General features: G+C 34.4%; 1 protein-coding gene across 8 annotated transcripts in view; it reads right to left on the bottom strand.

Moving 5' to 3' along the window:
- Positions 1-18,278, bottom strand: part of LOC137629737 (nuclear receptor coactivator 2-like) — a 250,735-nt gene extending 232,457 nt beyond the window's left edge. For all 8 annotated transcript variants that reach the window (XM_068361326.1, XM_068361323.1, XM_068361332.1 and 5 more), the window contains exon 1: positions 17,366-18,278. Coding sequence is in view for 5 of the 8 variants with exons in the window: in XM_068361323.1 (XP_068217424.1) it covers positions 17,366-17,394 (29 nt within the window). In the remaining 3 variants the exon portion in view is untranslated. The remainder of the gene's footprint in view (positions 1-17,365) is intronic.
- Between the last annotated feature and the right edge of the window lie 2,606 nt (positions 18,279-20,884).

Here is a 20,884-nt window from a genome sequence, read left to right on the forward strand (position 1 = left end):
AGAGAGAGAGAGAGAGAGACTGTGTGCAAACATCCACCACGGTAACCATTTCATCACGGCTGAGTCACCGATCACCTGTTGTGACCATTATTACCATTAGCAGCTTTCTAGATGAACCAGGTCCCAAGACCCTTTTCCACCTGGGAACCGAAGAGGTTGCCAGGTAGACAGCCGCCTTAGAAAAGAATTTCCGAGGAGGATGTGGCAAGCGTTTTGTCATCGAGAGAGAGAGAGAGAGAGAGAGAGAGAGAGAGAGAGGAGAGAGAAATAAAATAATACACACTTAATAATTATGTACCAAAATAATTCGTTTTCTACATGTTTTGAAATGACTTTGGCATACATACATACATACATACATACATATATATATATATATATATATGTATGTGTTTATAATCTAAGCCATCAACTTCAATATTGAAATATAAAACAATCTGCTATTACGCTTAAACACACGAAAAGTAATATGCACTTTATATCCGTTACCCCTTTCCCTCTAAAAAAAAACCGAATACTTTCGCACTGATATACATCCGTCACATTCAACAATTCGCAAGCTCTTAAAAAAACCAGCCTGAACTGTGCACTATACCTTCGTAAATCTCTTTGGTCCTTACCAGACCGAGTGACGTCACATCCGGGAGTCGTTTCTACACGTAATATCCAGGAGCCCTTCCTCCCTGTGAAAACCTTGAAGACGAAAGATTATCCTCAAGCGGTTTTGCGTTCGCTAATCCTGTCGTATCTGAACGCGTTTTCATTACTGCCACATGATAACCAAGGTGACAAAACAGGAATGTTTTTCTTTAATTACGTTCCTCTGGACTATTCATATTAATAATTTGATTCTATTATTATTATTATTATTATTATTATTATTATATTATTATTATCATTATTATTACTTGCTAAGCTACAACCCTTGTTGGAAAAGCAGGATGCTATAAGCCCAAGGGCTCAACAGGGTAAATAGCTCAGTGAGGAAAGGAAATAAGGAAAAATACTAAAAGAAAAGTTTACGAATAACATTAAAATAAATCTATTATACATAAACTATTAAAACTTCAAATAACAAGAGGACGAGAAATAAGATAGAAAAGTGTGCTCGAATGTACCCTCAAGCAAGAAAACTCTAACCACAAGACAGTGGAAGACCAAGTTACAGAGGCTAAGTATACTTTAAACAGTAATAAAAGTTAATATATAAATATAGGACAGCAGATTAATGTGCCTTCAACATTTTCCGGATTTTAAAATTAATGGAAATGTAAATTAGTGAACTCTTCCCTCAACGATATATATTTTTTGAAATCCACCAAATAAATATTAAAGTAGCCTACATCACTGAGGTTACTGAAAGGTTTATGTATATGGAATAAGGCAGGAAGGCCATCCCCAATAACAATTCGATACGTTAGACTAAATAAACTTTATTATAGATTCTCTCTCTCCCTCTATATATATATATATATATATATATCACACTACACATAACAGACGCGATTGGAAGGACATGTCTGAGGCCTTTGTTCTGCATTGGACTAGTAGTGGCTGATGATATATATGTACGAGCATCCTTTACATAGGAAAACCCATCAATGAAAAATTGCCAATAAGAATGCTTCTCATGTACACCAATCGTTTACTCTAAAAGAAAGCTCAAAAAAAAAAAAAAAAAAAAAAAAAAAAAAAAAAAAAAAAAAAAAAAAAAAAAGTTACAGGTAAAACTGTAACTCTGACCAATAATGACGTCTACTGTTTCAACAAAGGTTTCCGCATATTACAGCGGGCAGATTCTTCGTAAAAGACATTGTAATCGCAATCCTGTTGTATTTATGTATTTCCTCCTATTGACAAATAACAAAGGCAAGTTTCATTAACCATTTCATATGGTTTTTTGGAAACGTCCCCGCCTAGCGTTCCGCTGGACTGAGGTTCGAGATCCGCTCAAGCCCGATAGTTTCTCGTTATGTCTGCAAACTCACTATCCATGTGAGTTAAGGATATGGAATGCAGAAGGAGCCTGTAAGACTACCTGCCGATTCATCAGCAGCCACTGCCTGGTCCCTCCCTGGTCATAGCTTTTGGGGGCTGATTATATGTATATCCCTGTCAATCTCTTGCACATTGTCACTCTACCTTGCCTCTGCCATTCATGAGTAACCTTTAAATCGTTAAAATTTAAGCAGTTTTATCTTTAGGTTCTTATGGGGAACTCCAAATATATCTCACTGCTATTATTAACCACTCGTCGGGTGTTCGCACGAACGGTTAATAACAAAGGCATCCCAACGGTACTAATGCACGCATTGGTGTAATCAACAAAACCAATAAAACAAACAACAGCACTATCATCAGCCAAAGCAGAGCTATTACCCAGCACAAACAAGCCTGTTTCGTAACTCTGAACATACACATTGCAAAAGAAACCTGCAGGAAATGCCTCGGGGTTTCCGTTCAGCAAAGACCCCCACAGAGGGAAAATTGCACTTGCTCTGACTGGTGTTTAGCAAATTCAACAACGAGCCATCGCCAAACGGGGAGGTCTCACGAAAATGCAACCGTGAAGGAAAATGGGAAAAGGCAGATTGGTTTCAGAGCTGTAGATGAGAATAGAAAAAAAAATCATAAATTGGTTTCAGAGCTGTAGATAAGAATAGAAAAATTGGTTTCAGAGCTGTAGATGAGAATTGAAGAAAATCATTAATTGGTTTCAGAGCTGTAGATAAGAATAGGAAAAATCATAAATTGGTTTCAGGGCTATAGATGAGAATAGAAAAAAAAAATCATAAATTGGTTTCAGAGCTGTAGATAAGAATAGGAAAAATCATAAATTGGTTTCAGGGCTATAGATGAGAATAGAAAAAAAAAATCATAAATTGGTTTCAGAGCTGTAGATGAGAATCGAAAAAAATCATAAATTGATTTCAGAGCTGTAGATGAGAATTGAAGAAAATCATAAATTGGCTTCAGAGATGTAGATGAGAATTGAAGAAAATAAAAAATTGGTTTCAGAGCTGTAGATGAAAATAGAAAAAAATCATAAATTGGTTTCAGAGCTGTAGATGAGAATAGAAAAAAAATCATAAATTGGTTTCAGAGCTGTACTGTAGATGAGAATTGAAGAAAATCATAAATTGGTTTCAGAGCTGTAGATGAGAATTTAAGAAAATCATAAATTAGTTTCAGAACTATACGATTAAAACGTGAAGACAAACATATTGGTCACAGGACTACAATAATTCAAGATAAAGAAAACTATGGATTAGTTTCTGAACTCTAAAATTCAAGATAAAGAAAATCATAAATTGGTTTCAGAACTATAAGATTAAAAGGTGAAGACAAACATATTGGTCACAAAACTACAATAATTCAAGATGAAGAAACCTATGAATTGGTTCCTGAACTCTAAAATTCAAGATGAAGAAAATAATAAATTGGCTTCAAGGTAAAGAAATATATATTGGTCTCTGAACTATAGTTCAAGATAGAGAAAACCAAGAATTGGCTTCGGAATTCTACTATTCAAGAAATGAAAACCATAAACTGGCTTCAGAACTCAGAACTCTACATTCCAAGATAAAAAAAAAAAAAAAAAAAAAACTGGCTTCAGAATTAGGCCTATACAATTCAAGGTAATGATTTAAGTCAGACAAACTTAAAATAGAATAAAATCTTATTTGTTTTGTTGACTGTTTACAAAATACCCTCGATTGAAACACGCTTACTTGTCAACTTATATTATCAAAATAACCCCAATTTAGATATCATAATTTAGAAATGTGATAAGAGATCTACATAATTATAAAATCACAGTTAATATAACAGTAACTCAGCACAGTGAAATTCCAAACCTAAAAATAAGATATTTGGAAACAATTATATGTACTTTGGAATGCTAATATATAATAGTTACAAACATACCATATTATTATTATGATAATTACTTGCTAAGCTACAACCCTGGTTGGATAAGCAGAATGCTATAAGCCCAAGGGCTCCAACAGGGAACATAGCCCAGTGAGGAAAGAAAACAAGGAAACATCAAAATAGACATCTCCTATATTATTATTATTACTATCCAAGCTACAACCCTAGTTGGAAAAGCAAGATGCTATAAGCCCAGGGGCTCCAACAGGGAAAAATAGCCAAGTGAGGAAAGGAAATAAGGAAATAAATAAATGATGAGAACAAATTACCAATAAATCATTCTTAATTAAGTAACAACGTCAAAAACTATAAAAACTAACAAAACAAGATGAAGAGAAATAAGATAGAATAGTGTGTGTGTGTGCGTGTTTGTGTGTGTATTACCAGTACCATTTCGTTTCTATTTCGCTACACTCACAACAGTACCTAATTTAAAACTAACTTTTTTTTCCAATAACGACATACTAAAAAAAAGTACGTTTCACGAAATAAATAAGGACCCCATTGTCAACCAGCCCTTCCCGACCAATTATGGAATATATTTCACAATAACCTCACGCTGACTCCGTGTGACGGATGGCTAGAACCGTGCACATGTGAAAGTTTGAATCACTTTCACGAAATTCAAACTTTCACGTGGTAGAGAAGCTTATTTCAACAGTGTATACTTCTGTATAAATTGTGAAAAATTGTGGAGGTGTATAAAAGACTGCTTTATTATTTTTCGGTAGATAAAAATATACAATTTTCTCATACAATTCAATAAAACTGTATAAAAGACTGCTTTATTAGTTTTCGGTAGATATAAATATACAATTCTCCTACAATTCATTAAAACTGTATAAAAGACTGCTTTATTAAATTTTAGTTGATACAAATATACAATTCTCTCATACAATCCAATAAGACTGTATAAAAGACTGATTTATCAGTTTTAATGGATACAAATATACAATTCAATAAAACTGTATAAAAGATTATTTTATTAGTTTTGGGTCGATACAAATATACAATTCTCTCTTACAAACAATAAAATCACTGATATTTAAAGAGACTTTGTGTCTAGGATTAATTTCGTGCATCCACACATACGGATACTAGTGTACGTAAATGTATGCACAGTAATACTATTCCTCTTTGTTTATGTAAGTTAGATAGGTTGCTTATCGTGCTTGAATACTGATTATACCATTAAGTATATTAGTCATGCTATATTGCAATGGATTTACAGTACGAAAATTATAAGTATGCATACACATTATATATATATATATATATATATATATATTTGTGTGTGTGTGTGTGTGTGTGTATGTGTACTACATCCCCATTACCACCTTAAAAGCAAAACCGTAACTATAAAACATTTCAAGATAGGCTACAAAGCTTTTTAAAAGAATACATTTAAATAAAGATATATTTAAAAAAATGTTTTGATAAAGAGTGAAATGATAAAGATTGCCAATAAAAAAAAGCGCTAAGATTAATAAAAAGAATAAATTAAACCCATTTACTCTTCGGATTAGATTGCTAGAAAAAAAAGACCAAAACCTGATATTAGGAGGAATAACCCCCCCCCCCAAAAAAAAAAAAAACACGAAGAGGACAATGAAAGACACACACGCGAATGAATGCATATTAAAAATAACAACATCCAAAGCGAATTGATGAAAGAAAAAACCAACTTTTGATACAAAGGGGCAAATCCCAATGAAATTTCACCAAAGAGAAAAAGTGTCCAAAACAAACATGTTAAAAAGTTGACGAGAGATACGCACGTATATCTATTATTAAATTCGTTTGGTTACAGCCTACAAGAAAATGGCTGAACCTAAGGGTTAATGATGTTAAATCACATGAAAAAAGAAATAAGATGATTTAAGGTTATATTTATGATGGCGGATCGTCATGCGTAAACCTTCTAAAAAAAGACAATGCTCTGAGTGAGTATCATTAAAGTTAGTAAATAATTAGAACGTGACAAAATATATATGGTAGCTAAACACATACTTATGTAAACGTGTTTGACAATAAATGCAATTGTTTCAAGACAACATATAAAATAGTACCTTGCCAATAAACGATTCCACACATCTTGGAAACGTAAGAAAATACCCTTACTACAGTTAAAGCGAAATGTACTCAGATAAGCTTTTAATAAAATCATCAATAACAATAGCATGGCGTATGAGTCAACATTGAAATCATATATGTGTACAAAAAAATTTAAATATTCCTGATTTTCTTTCTACTAAACAATAAGTCATTAATAACAATAGCATGGCATATGAGTAAACATTGAAATCATATATTTGTACAAAAAATTTAAATATTCCTGATTTTCTTTCTACTAAACAATATGTCAAAATTATAAAAATCTGCATGGATGAACACTTAGCCCGAAAACTATATACTTCAGTAAATGAATAAACAGATTTTCAATAAATAAAAAAAAAATCGAAATGGAAAAAGACAAATAACTAAATAAATAACCCTACTCTGACAAAAAAAAAAAAAAAAAAAAAAAAAAAACCACTAATGAAACACAGCAAATAAACCTTCCCATCAGATGTAGTTACAACATTTGTGTGACAAAAGGTCATGCTTCCTCGCATTACAAATTCATATCTTGAAACTTGGCTTGCATATTGTCCTTGTACCAACTTATGATACTCTTGTGAATATACGAACCCGGATAAAGGCTCGGATCTAATTCTAGATTATGCAGAATATGTGCGAATTGAACGATGGGATCATGTAAGAACGAGAGTAAGAAATACATTAAATGAAGATAATACCGATGGCAACTTAACATTTGATAAAAAAACGGAATAACTTGGTCTAACAGGTAACCTGGCATGAGAGAGAGAGAGAGAGAGAGAGAGAGAGAGAGAGAGATGATCCTCCACGTATTTCCACGCATACTGGAGTAACGAAATTGAAAGGTAAATATTTAGGTATACTAGACTTACTAACAATTATTGTAACTCCCTTTCAATAAGAGAGAGAGAGAGAGAGAGAGAGAGAGAGAGAGAGAATGATCCTCCACATATTACCATGCATACTGGAGTAACGAAATTGAAAGGTAAATATTTAGGTATACTAGACTTACTAACAATTATTGTAACTCCCTTTCAATAAGAGAGAGAGAGAGAGAGAGAGAGAGAGAGAGAGAGAGAGAGATGATCCTCCACATATTACCATGCATACTGGAGTAACGAAATTGAAAGGTAAATATTTAGGTATACTAGACTTACTAACAATTATTGTAACTCCCTTTCAATAAGAGAGAGAGAGAGAGAGAGAGAGAGAGAGAGAGAGAGAGATGATCCTCCACATATTTCCATGCATACTGGAGTAACGAAATTGAAAGGTAAATATTTAGGTATACTAGACTTACTAACAATTATTGTAACTCACTTTCAATATGAGAGAGAGAGAGAGAGAGAGAGAGAGAGAGAGAGAGACGATCCTCCACATATTTCCATGCATACTGGAGTAACGAAATTGAAAGGTAAATATTTAGGTATACTAGACTTACTAACAATTATTGTAACTCACTTTCAATGTGTGAGAGAGAGAGAGAGAGAGAGAGAGAGAGAGAGAGAGATCTACAAATTTAGATTGAACAAGAAAGAGAAGTTAATATTAAGTGAATAAATATGGCAAAAGGAATGTCACGAGAGAGAGAGAGAGAGAGAGAGAGAGAGAGAGAGATATCATCGCCGCTCTGAACTTGAAAGGAAAATCGTTATGAAATACAATCCATCTAGAAGACAAAACCTAACCCAACACACGTTGATGACCGCAGTGCCAGCCGAGTTGGTTTTGATGCACCCTGGCGGATCCAAAAGGCTTCCCGTGTTGAACACAAATCACTAACCTCTACCAAACCCCCCTCCCCTCCCCTCTCTCCAACCCCTAATCACACGCTCTGAACCTCTCCCCCCTCCCCCCCCCTACTTCTCCTCCTCACGTATTCACTCACTCTCCCTTTCCCAAACTGGCAACTCTCAACTTGCCACCTGAAGAAACAGCGAGCACACAGGCCCGCACTACTACCCGCAGACAGAAATAACCCCACTGAGTTATATTCGCTGCCCGATTTTCACCTACGCAAAAGACACACGGGCATAATAAAGCACACGGTTGGGAATTATTATTATTACGATTATCTAAAAAAAGAATTCTTATCCCATTATTTTTGCTGCACTTTTAACTACCTTGAATCTTCAATGTGTGAGAGAGAGAGAGAGAGAGAGAGAGAGAGAGAGAGAGAGAGAGAGACCTAACCGGGTTTAAGGTACCTTAAGTGTAGAGGGGTTCGATAGACTGTTAATGACTCCTTTGTGTAGAGTACCTAGAAGAATGCAATTTTAAACCACCCGGTAATCATGAAAGATTCTGCAGCTAGAAATCACTATATATATATATATATATATATATATATATATATATATATATATATATATATATATATCTTACATTATCCTCATCAGCCGTTACTAGTCCACTGCAGGACAAAAGCCTCATACGTCATTCCACTCGCGTCTGCTTATTCTCTCTCTCTCTCTCTCTCTCTCTCTCTCTCTCTCTCTCTCTCTCTCTCTCTCTCTCTCTCTATATATATATATATATATATATATATATATATATATATGTAATTTCTAGCTGTGTGTTTGTGCGTTACGGTTGTTTCTTTCTTTCGCAGGTGTCACAAACTGTATAAGAAACACATAAAGGTTAAAAAACGAAGTTTATAAAGTGTGTTTTATAGCAATCCAACATTCCATTCAGTAAAAACTCCCCAAATAACAAATTTGACAGTTTACACAAAAAAAGAAAAAAAAACTCACGAGAATAAGCCTACACCAGAAATAGGGAGCAGACAAATAGGACACGCCATCTCTAGACCAAGGTTAGGGCGAGTGAGAAACCACTAGATAAATCTGACTTAATATCAAGGCAAAGGTATCTGCTTGAGTAAGAATGCAAATTTGGAACAATAAAAATCAGGTATACATTAGATTAAAAGAACATATTCAAAAACACTCTATAAGGCAAATCTCACAATACAAACATCAAAACGAGAGCAATTCATCATATTTAATTACACCATTTAATCCATTTTAGTAATTGAGATATAAAATAGACGATTTCCCGTAATCCACTCTCCAAGCTAGTAAGGAAGGACCACAAAATAAGGCTTAAATAAACAAAAAGCGTAGAGGGAGGAACGTTGATAGGCCTATTATGCATCAAAACTTGGGACAGCCTCACGCTCTGATTATCTTGAACACAACACCAACATCAGACTCACCTTTCACACATGTATAACACACACACTTATATATATATATATATATATATATATATATATATATATATATATATATATATATATATATATATATATCTGGGCAATTTTCCCCGTCATAGCCCCTGGGCTTATAGCATCCTGCTTTTCCAGCTAGGGTTGTAGCTTAGCAAATAATAATAACAACAATAATAATAATAACATACTGTATAAAACTAAATTCTTAAGAAAATTATGAATGAGCCCATCAACACTACTTTTCCATATCCTATTCAATCTGACTGAAAAAAATTATATATATAAATATATATATATATATATATATATATATATATATATATATATATATATATATATATATATATATATATATATATATATATATATATATATATATATATATATATATATATATATACTAACCTTAACAATTAGGTCGATATACACATTATGCCCATTTTCAAAAATTACTCTAAAACGATAACATAGTTACAAAATTACCCAATATTCGAGAATGTGTCGGAAAACACGAACGTAAATATTACTTTCCTCACAGGTACAGAAGATATCCTACTTAGATACAAACAGAAATCCAACTGAAAATAAAGATACGATAAAGATCACAGTTACCAAAACGACATTTGTAATAACCTGATATCTATTCCTTATGAAAATTAGATTCAGGTTAGGCCTATCCTATGCCAAAATGTAATAAAATTCTATTCACAAACAGCTTCTTGGAGCATATTAATTTTGTAACTTGAGGACCTTCTGTAATATGCATGTTACAGCACCATGAAAACATATCGCCCGATACAGTAACGTCCCTGACTGGTGAACGCCAGACTGGGGCTCGAGTCTAGCTCAAACTTGTTAGTTCCTTTAGTCGCTGAAACCTCACCATCCTTGAGATCTAAGGACGGGGGGTTTGGGTGAGCCTATAGGTCTATCTGCTGTCATCAGCAACAATTGCCTGGCCCTCCTTAGTCCTAGCTTGGGTGGAGAGGGGGCTTGGGCCCTGATCATATGAATATATGTTCAGTCTCCAGGGCATTGTCCTCCTTAGTCCTAGCTTGGGTGGAGAGGGGGCTTGGGCGCTGATCATATGAATATATGTTCAGTCTCTAGGGCATTGTCATGTTTGATAGGACAACGTCACTGTCCCTTACCTCTGTCATTAAGTGGCACTTAAACCTTTAAACAGACACGTGGACGAAAACACCAGGCTGGCTAAAGCGAGCGCCAGACTTTGGAACATTTCACGGCATCTCCTGTCTCAAGTGTTTGTTTATTATCCATCCTCATACGGCTGATAAAATGCCGATAAACCGGGCCCCTAGTCGTACGGGCGAGTGAACATTCCTATCGTCAAGTTACATCGGTCTATTAGACCGTATAAGAACCTTACTTGAAACAGGGGATAGAGTAGCAGACCACCATAAAGCTTATCAAATATTATGGCTATTAGGTGTTGGTCGTATCTTCTTTCGTATTGTTGTTATAATCATTATCATTACTACTAGCTAAGCTACAACCCTAGTTGGAAAAGTAGGATGCTATAAGTCCAAGAGCTCCAACAGGGAAAATAGCCCAGTGAGGAAAGGAAATAATGAAATAAACAAATTACAAGAGAAGTAATGAACAAAATAAAATATTCTAAGAACAGTAACAACATTAGATATCGTTGTCTTGAAACGTCGAAACTTTATTCATTAGTTATGGAAGTATATTGGAAACGTCCTTGTCTGGTGATCTGCTGGACTGGTGTTCGACAACCGCTCGGGCTCGATAGATCCTGCAACCTCCCGATCCTTGTGAGCTAGGGATGTCTGATTTGGGGGAGCCTATAGGTCCCTGCTAAGTTCCTTGCAGCCATTGCCTGTCCCTCCCTGATCCTACCTTGGATGGAGCGGGGCATTATCATTATCATTTGCCTCTGCCATTCATGAGCGACCTTTCAACCGTATATTCACTGACATGCCACACCAGTGTTCATCGTATCAGAAAAGGAGAATTAAGAATCATCCGATAATAATTAAGAATGTATCATCTTGAGAACTCATACTAAAAAAATTAATATGTTATTAAAGTAAGACTCATTATACTTATCATATATAGTTAAAATTACTATATCAACATTGCTAACCAGAAGGATTTGATCAAGCAAAAGACGTGAAGACAGTTGAAGAGGTTGAACAGCTAAGTATTGAAAAGTTGGGGAACAAATTCAGAGTAAGCTATGGAAAGTTATGAAACTGAGGTTGAAGGGACGTTGCTAAGAACTTATATTACCAACTACGGTATGCAGTGCAAGGAACACTGTAAACAGACTCGCCTTACAATTAGACACATAATACACAGACGTGTGTATAAATCATGGGTTGAAGGTACACAAACTACATAATGAATCAAAATGATTCCTTATATAATTATGTAAATACATAGGTCTACATACAATCACCTCGAAATCGATATAGGCCTATACTGAATTTTGCAAAGGACGATATTCCTACTGTCGTCCGTATATTAAAAGGAATTGTACCAAACGTACCAATGTACATATGATATACAGTATAGACTTCATATTGGCCAAGCTAGACTAATAAGCTAGTTTATTAATAAAGCAATTTCACAGCTTGGAGACTCAATATCTCGGTATTTGATCAGTAGACCATATAGCTTGATAATTTACTGATAACAGCCATTTTGATATATATATATATATATATATATATATATATATATATATATATATATATATATATATATATATATATATATGTTTGTATATATATATATATATATATATATATATATATATATATATATATATATGTGTGTGTGTGTGTGTGCGTTAAATGGTAAATATAACATTCCCCCTTTGAAATTACATTGGAATCAAAGCACTCTTTTCATAAAACATTTGTAATATTTGCATGGTCCATTTTTCTGCTATTCTGGTAAAATTCTCGTAGCATAAACCCAATATATATATATATATATATATATATATATATATATATATATATATATATATATATATATATGCGTGTGTGTATAAGAAAAATATTAAATACAGACAAAAGTCAGTAAGGCGTGGAAGGTCAAATTCCTATCGAGCAAAAAAAAAAAAAAAAATCTTGATATTCAAGAACAAAAGAAATATTTCTAATCCAATAGCATCAACCAAGAACTCATAAATGTATGAACTTTAACTCGGTATATATTACCATTCTATGAAAGTTACGACTGAACTTAGATGGTTTCCTTTAACCAAGTATTCAGAAAAAACAAATTTATTCCATTTGTGAAGCTGGCATATTATCAGGTAAAATAAAAGGAAGAATTATAAGAGAAAAGAAGTCTTCAGAAAAAACATTAGGCAAAAAGAGTTAAATGGATATCTCTTTGCTGTAAAATATGTATAACTTTTTATTGTTTATATATGACATATTTGTTTTTGACGTTGTTAATAGTTTATATATGACATATCTGTTTTGACGTTGTTACTTTTTTTTAGATTGATTTATTGTTAATTTATTCTCTTCATTTATTTATTTCCTTATTTCCTTTCCTCACTGGGCTATTTTTCCCTGTTGGAGCCCCTGGGCTTATAGCACCTTGCTTTTCCAACTAGGGTTGTAGCTTGGACAGTAATAATAATAATAAAAGTTGAACTAATTTTACGCATAAGTGAAAGAGATATTAAATAAAAAAAAAAACTCATGACGATAAGACAGTTAAAACAATAATGGCTTCAACCTATCGATACTGGATTAAAAAAAAAACTGACATGTGCATCAATAATTAAATCTAAAGGCAATCAGCTTCACATCGGACAAAGTATAATGTAGTTTCTCATATTGTTTATTATTTCCTTTCCTCACTGGGCTAGTTTTCTCTGTTGGAGCCCTTGGGCTTATAGCATACTGTTTTTCCAACTAAGGTTGTAGCTTGGCCAGTAATAATAATAATAATACAACGTAGAAATTTACTTTGGATCAATGCAGAGAGGATATCTATGTAGCTAAAACAAACTATTTACAAATAAAAAAGACAAGAAATTTTTTTTTTAATCCCAATTACGCCTTTCCTTACCCTTAACCACCAAAATAATACCGCAATGCTTCAAATACATCAGATACATAAGATAATTAAATCTTATCACAGCATACCAACAAATTACTTTGAACCTCATTTCTTAACTCATGAGGCAATTGAATATATACTATGAAATACTACAAACAAACACTAATAAACAATAACACGAATACAAAACTAACAATATTTACTAACAATAACAAAAATCTGGTATGATTTTCGCCTCCTCCATGACACTAGTGTAACGGCCGGCACAACACGAGCGTGGGCTGCTGCTGTCTTCTGCAATAATAAAATAGGCCTAAGCTTCTGCTGCAAAGGGGGATGTACTAAGTGACTAGAAGGCCTAACGCATTCACACTGTCAGCCTTTGCGACGTGTGTCCTGTAGGCCTACATATGGAGACAAATGACCTAACTTACATGCCTACTGCGCCGAGCATGAAGCCGATAAAAAGGAAACTGAAAAATAAGGGAGTTGGTGGACCGTAGCCGACCGTTCTCCCATCGTCAGGCAATGATCAATACAACGGCGCCTCTCTTCAGGCGTCCTTTATAACCAACCGTCGGGGGAAAAGTGGGTGACCAAGCCCTTGGCACAGGCGTGGAAGGAGACGAAGGCTCTTGTCCTTCGTTAGCAAGAAAAAATAGGAAAACAGAAATTGCTGGGTCTAGACGTTTGAGACGATGCTGCTAATAGATTAGGCCTATCCTTCCAAAGAAAATTTATCAGAACAGGACACTAGAAGACCTATGAATTTAAAAATAAGGCATTACCTTAAATCTGTGTCCAGATTTCGAACCAGAAACTTATGACTCGATACGAATGAAAAACAGAAGTTACTAGGTCTAACCATTTGAAATGATGCTGCTATCAGATAGGCCTATCCTCAACAAACAGCAGAACAGGACAAGAGGAACGGTGGCATTTAAGAAAAGGCATTGCCTTAAATACGTGTCCAAAATCGAACCAGAAACTTACATATCTAGTCCTATGTCCCTTTTTGACGAGAAGAAATGTACCTGCCTTGAGTCAAACTTGGCCCCTACAGACGTGGTCCTAAGCATAAGACACTGCATATGTATGTACGTATACACTGACGCACTCTCTCTCTCTCTCTCTCTCTCTCTCTCTCTCTCTCTCTCTCTCTCTCTCTCTCTCTCTCTCTCTCTCTCTCCAATTGCTACGCTCATCACCAACAGGCGCAGGTCAATTTTCCCTTGCGTCGTATCCATCCCCATTTTCCTTCAGCCCCGTTACCACCGTCATGACTCTGTACAATCGTCGGAAGCAGAATGACGAGACAAACCCAACGGTATAACGCCGCCGACCTTAAGCTGACAACTTTACACCGACTCTTGAGCAAAGAAGTTCTGTTGTGATCAAGTGAAACCTCTAAACTCATAGGACGCAACTCTAGTAGGTGTATATATATATATATATATATATATATATATATATATATATATATATATGTGTGTGTGTGTGTGTGTGTGTGCTACAACTCATTAGAAAAGCAGGGCTCAAACAGGGGAAAAGAACCCCGTGAGGAAAGGATATGAGGAAATAAACTATGAAAAGTACACACACACACACACACACACACATATATATATATATATATATATATATATATATATATATATATATATATACACTGTATATTACTCCGACATAAACTTCACATAAAATTCTAACATACAAACCACTGGCAATACCTTCATTCTTCCACTATGACACATTCAAAACCAAGTCACACTGCTTTCAGATTGGCATAAAAATGTAGCTGAATTTCTATTTGCAGTCAAACTAAAATGTTTGTTGGCCTGCGATCAGAATGTACGTTTGAACAAGTTGAATACTACAAATATTATGAATTCTTTTATTGAAATCACACATAGAAAAGTAAGAAAACATTAATCATTAAACTCTTCCAGATCTACGAACCAAATGTAAGACTATTGCATATTGCATTGTCATGTTCAGAAAAAAAAATATGAAAAAAGACCCTTCAAGATGGCAACGTGAAAGATAGTTTACAAATGGCAATAAACTTTAATAATAAAATAAAGGATAGTGCATCCCACTACAGCTTGCTCATCCAAGTAGGGATGGAGTTAAGCTAATACCGTAATAATAACAATAATCATAATCATCATCATCTCCTCCCACGCCTATTGACGCAAAGGGTTAGATTTCGCCAGTCGTCTCTATCTTGAGCTTTCAAATCAATACTTCTCCATTCAACATATCCTAATAATAAAAATAATATTAAGCTAAGAAAACTATCTAAAATCAATCATTTATAAACTATCAATTCTCAACACACGTTAACATGGCTAAATCCAGTTGCTTCGGCGTCAGCTGCCATAGTCCACTACCCAACCGAATAGCGGTCTAAGATCCAGACCCTCATTCTACGGACAATAAAATTTTAGGGGAGGGACAAACCTTTAACCTCTAAAAGGAGACAGTAACATTTCCAAAAACGTGGGTCCTAAATATTTAAAATACAAGCCCTTCCTCCTCTGCCAATCCTTCACCGTAGGATGTCAGGGTTTAAAATGCAATAAAAGGTAAACCACAAGAGGCAATATATATATATATATATATATATATATATATATATATATATATATATATATATATATATATATGTGTGTGTGTGTGTGTGTAGACCTATATTTAATACCTGTCACACTAAACAACAACAATCTCCCACAAATTGCCTAACAGAACATCACAAAATCTTAATTCTATAATGAAATCATCAATCATTTCTTATTTTTTTTTTAAGTTACCAAACTACAAGAAGCAGAATACAGTATATAAAAAACATAGGCCTAGTCGATAAAACTAAGAACTTGTATCTATGTAGTTCCCTAGAGATGCTCGTATCGAGTTCTAATAAATAAAATGCAGATGATCTCCGTGACCCCAGTGTAAGTTAGGCCTAAGGCCTAGCCCTAAAAGGCCCTGCATGTAGCATACCTCCAGATAGCCTGGTAGGCTTCAAGTTTGTTATGAAGGTAGAACGAATACCTTTTTTCAAGTACGAGTTACCTAACCAGCCGTAGGGTAAACTATTTGTAAACATCACAATGTAATTAAAATTATTGATATAATCTAATTACCTGGATATAGGCCTACTCAAGTTATGATTCTAATCGGTGACCCAGCCTCATTAAAAAAAAAAATGGCTGCTATAGTCATGAGCAGAATCCACAAGGCAGGTTCCATTCATATATTAATAATGTGATCATTATTACTATTATTATCGTCATTACAAGCTAAGCTACAACCCTAGTTAGAAAAGCAGGATTCTATATGCCCAGGTGCTCCAACGGGAAAAAATAGCCCAATGAGGAAAGGAAATAAAGGAGCCTTTGTATAAGAGAAGCCAGTTCCTCGTGTGCTGATTAAAAATGGACATTAACTAATCTAAACTTTCCTCCCTAACCTAACCTACATACCTAACGGGGGAGGGGGGCTAACAGTCCCCTGCGACCCCCCCTTACACTGCCGTATTCTAAGTTAGTCATAATAATACATACAGGTAGCCGCTATCATACACACACCCCGAAATAAACAAACTACATTACGGAGAATACACTCTACAAAAAAAGAATGGCACAGAGAGGCTACTTAATAAAATAAGTAATGGATATACTATAAACCCAGGTGCTCCAACAGGAAAAAATAGCCCCGTGAGGAAGGAAATAAACTACAGCCAGATTACGTTGCAGGAAAATGATGCCAAGGAGATGCTACTTCACAAAACAAGTAACGGATATGCTACTTAACTACTTATTTACTTACCCAACATAGCAGAGAGGCTACTTAATAAAATAAGTAATGGATATACTATAAACCCAGGTGCTCCAACAGGAAAAAATAGCCCAGTGAGGAAGGAAATAAACTACAGTCAGATTACGTTGCAGGAAAATGATGCCAAGGAGATGCTACTTCACAAAACAAGTAACGGATATGCTACTTAACTACTTATTTACTTACCCAACATAGTCAGTAGTGGAGGTGGTCATGAGTAGCAACGATGCTAACCATGATAAATGTGCTCATTCGATGCGGACCAGTCGTTAAAGGCATTCCCATTAATTATGAAGATAACAAATAGGTCACAAAAGATTCGATATAATTCTGATTATAAACGTGTTTCTTTATATTCCAAACCGAACGTGGGTCACAATCACAAATCCTTTTTAAAGTTCACAAAACTTTAAGTCTTAAAATTTTTTTTTACTAAAAGTCCAGTTGTGAACAGAAAGTTCGTCCAAAATAATTACAGGGTTTTTATTTAATTAATTATTGGCGTAAACACCAACACTATTTTTCAATTTATATAAAAAGTATTATATGTTTACTTATATTAATAAGGTTCACTAAACACTCCACATGTATTTTCACAAGTTAAATAAAGTAAATTCACTTGAAATGTTGCTATATTTACGGAACTTGCTGACAAGAGGCGGTTCACCAAACACGTTTTGCAGAAGTTGCTACTTTTTTTTTCGATAAATTACTTGATAAAATAAATAACAAGTTAAAAGTTAAACAATCCAGGTTTTATCCAAGAGTTGGAAGTAGGCAGATTTGGAGCACAGCTGGTACTTCAGAATGGTGGTTACAGAAAGAAAAAGAAGAAGGTTGGTTGGTACAAGTTGTCCCCACCACCAACACCACCACCATTCGCCTGCTGCCTTTCTCACACACACACTCTCCTCTCACTTTTATTTTGGACTTTCTTCACCAACACATCATTTTATTTCACTCTCAATAAATAAAGTAAACACCGTGTGATCATATCCGTACATTATCACCGTGGAATCTGCCTGATTTCGGGCGAAAGAAGCATATTTAATATATCCAAAATACGCATTGATTCTGCTCACCTCACTACGTTCGTCAATACACTGAAGGGACCTCCTCCCCAACACAACAATTTGAGGGAGCTAAACTGGCCATGTTACTCGAGAACTTTACTTGCCTCACATTTTCTCTAAATGTATCGTTCACCTTATTCGTTACCATTTCTAATTAATTCTCTGGTTATAACTCAGCATTGCAAAATTCTATCATCTGTAAAATTTTCTGCTGTATAGGATCAGAAAATCAGCCCTTAAAGTGAGGTAAGTAAAGAATATTGGTGATTCAAGAAATGCGCTGAGCAGTAAAACGAAACAATACAAAAAGAAACGTGGGGCTCGCGAGTCGCAACGACGCCGACTTCACATGTACTTGTTGCCACACCGATTTTACTTTCATTGGCTTGTACTATTCAGATGTGTGCAAAACATATTATTCACTTAATAAATGTAGAATATATATTAATGGCGTCTCAACAAGTCTGATTGGATAGATTATCAAAGAGTTAGAAAGTATTTTACTTATTCTTTTACGCAATTACGATGTTATTAAACCAGTTTCCGATGTGGTAGATCCCATTTTCTATACATTTTTCCTCCATCTACGAAATCCCTTATGACAGTATTCATGAGGATGGAAAGGGAAAGCTTGAGCTTCAGTTAGTCACAGCTTACCACCGTCATATATAGACACCATCATCGTGTTTTAGCTTGACCATGCCGTTGTTATGGCCATTAAGTATTCTTTTCCATTGCTATAATTCTAACTAGTTCCTTCATTTCTTGATTATCTTATGCCTGTATACATGAACGAGTTTTTTAATCAGTTAATCATTTAATATCACAAGTACCGACACTCGGTAAAAAAGATAATGCAAGATTGTCTTGTAAGTGAGTTCAACATGTACATAATCTCGCAAGATTTGCATAATGGTTTACGGAAGTCGAGTCAAAATTTGCAGCGAAGACTCTGCTAGTTTGAAAGGAGCAGTTGTTATCTTTCTCCACCACTTTATGGATAGCAAAGATAACAAACAAATGAACAGTCCTAGTCAATTCGAGGGACATTACGGCAGTCTCAATCCTGTTTTAAACCACCGCGCAAAGACTTTACGATATCATTAATCCAAGACCAGATGAAAACTGGTCTCTTCATATCAACACGGTAGCCTACACTACTTCTAACGGAAGAGTACCGTGGTATGGAATAAGTTGACACAAAAGTATATATATATATATATATATATATATATATATATATATATATATATATATATATATATATATATATATATATATATATATATATATATATATATGTTCATTTACCTGTACAATTTATATATGATGTAATTGTGTTGTCTAACACTCGGAAGGTAATATTTCTATATTTCTTCTATCAAGCAAGACTCCACTCAGGTTTTCATTTGATATGTGGCAACAGCTGTTTCGAGCCACTTTTTTTTTACTGGGCTCTTCATTGGGGCTACAATGATTAAAGAAAATTAGTGAAAATTAAGAATACAAAGATATCTGAAGACTTCAAAATTAATCAATGAGTTTTGATAAAAAGGAAATGTTAAGGTAGTTTGAAATAATTGATAGGTGGAAAAGTGTTGATTTCTGATTAATTCTGAAGTACATACAATAGGTGATTTTCTTTACAATGCTCCACAGGGCTCTCTCTCTCTCTCTCTCTCTCTCTCTCTCTCTCTCTCTCTCTCTCTCTCTCTCTCTCTCTCTTTATATATAATACACACACACACACACACACACACACACATATATATATATATATATATATATATATATATATATATATATATATATATATATATATATATATATATATATAACAAATACAGCTATTTCCAGTCCACTGCAAGACAAAACCCTCAGACATGTCCGTAGTTATGTGTGGTATTTGGCCTGTTTTCATCACCACGCCAGTCAGTGCCGATTGGTGATGGTGGGAGATTTTCGTCTGATTGCTCATAGTGAATCAACCTTGTATGGGTGTCCCTGACTAGTACAGCTTTGTTGATTATGGCGATATGCAAACCCTCTCACCACAGTAAGGTATTCGCACTCAGAAAGGGATATATATATATATATATATATATATATATATATATATATATATATATATATATACATATATATGTATATATACATACATACATATATATACATATATATATATATATATATATATATATATATATATATATATATATATATATATATATGTGTGTATATATATATATATATATATATATATATATATATATATATATATATATATATATATATATATATATATACAGGGGTTACACCAAAGAAGAGGAAGGCAATGGTCAGAGCCACCGGCATATTTCAACTTGAATCACAGTTGGATATCTTTGCAGGCACCTCTATAATATTAGTAATTTAAAAGATATTACCTTCGCATGAGGGTCTGCCCCTCTCTTTTATTCTTCTCCTGTACTTCTCTTTCTCCCTTTTTCCTTATTCTTTCCCATCCCGATTACCTGCCTTCGGGCTACTAAACTGGATTGCATCCAGGGGTACTCTTCCTTTCCCCATATTCCCCACTTCCCTATCCTTATCCGTATTGTATTGTAGTCACTTCAATTACTGATACTGAAGA

Source organism: Palaemon carinicauda, chromosome 37 (assembly GCF_036898095.1).
Source record: "Palaemon carinicauda isolate YSFRI2023 chromosome 37, ASM3689809v2, whole genome shotgun sequence".
Classification (NCBI taxonomy): Eukaryota; Metazoa; Arthropoda; class Malacostraca; order Decapoda; family Palaemonidae; genus Palaemon; species Palaemon carinicauda.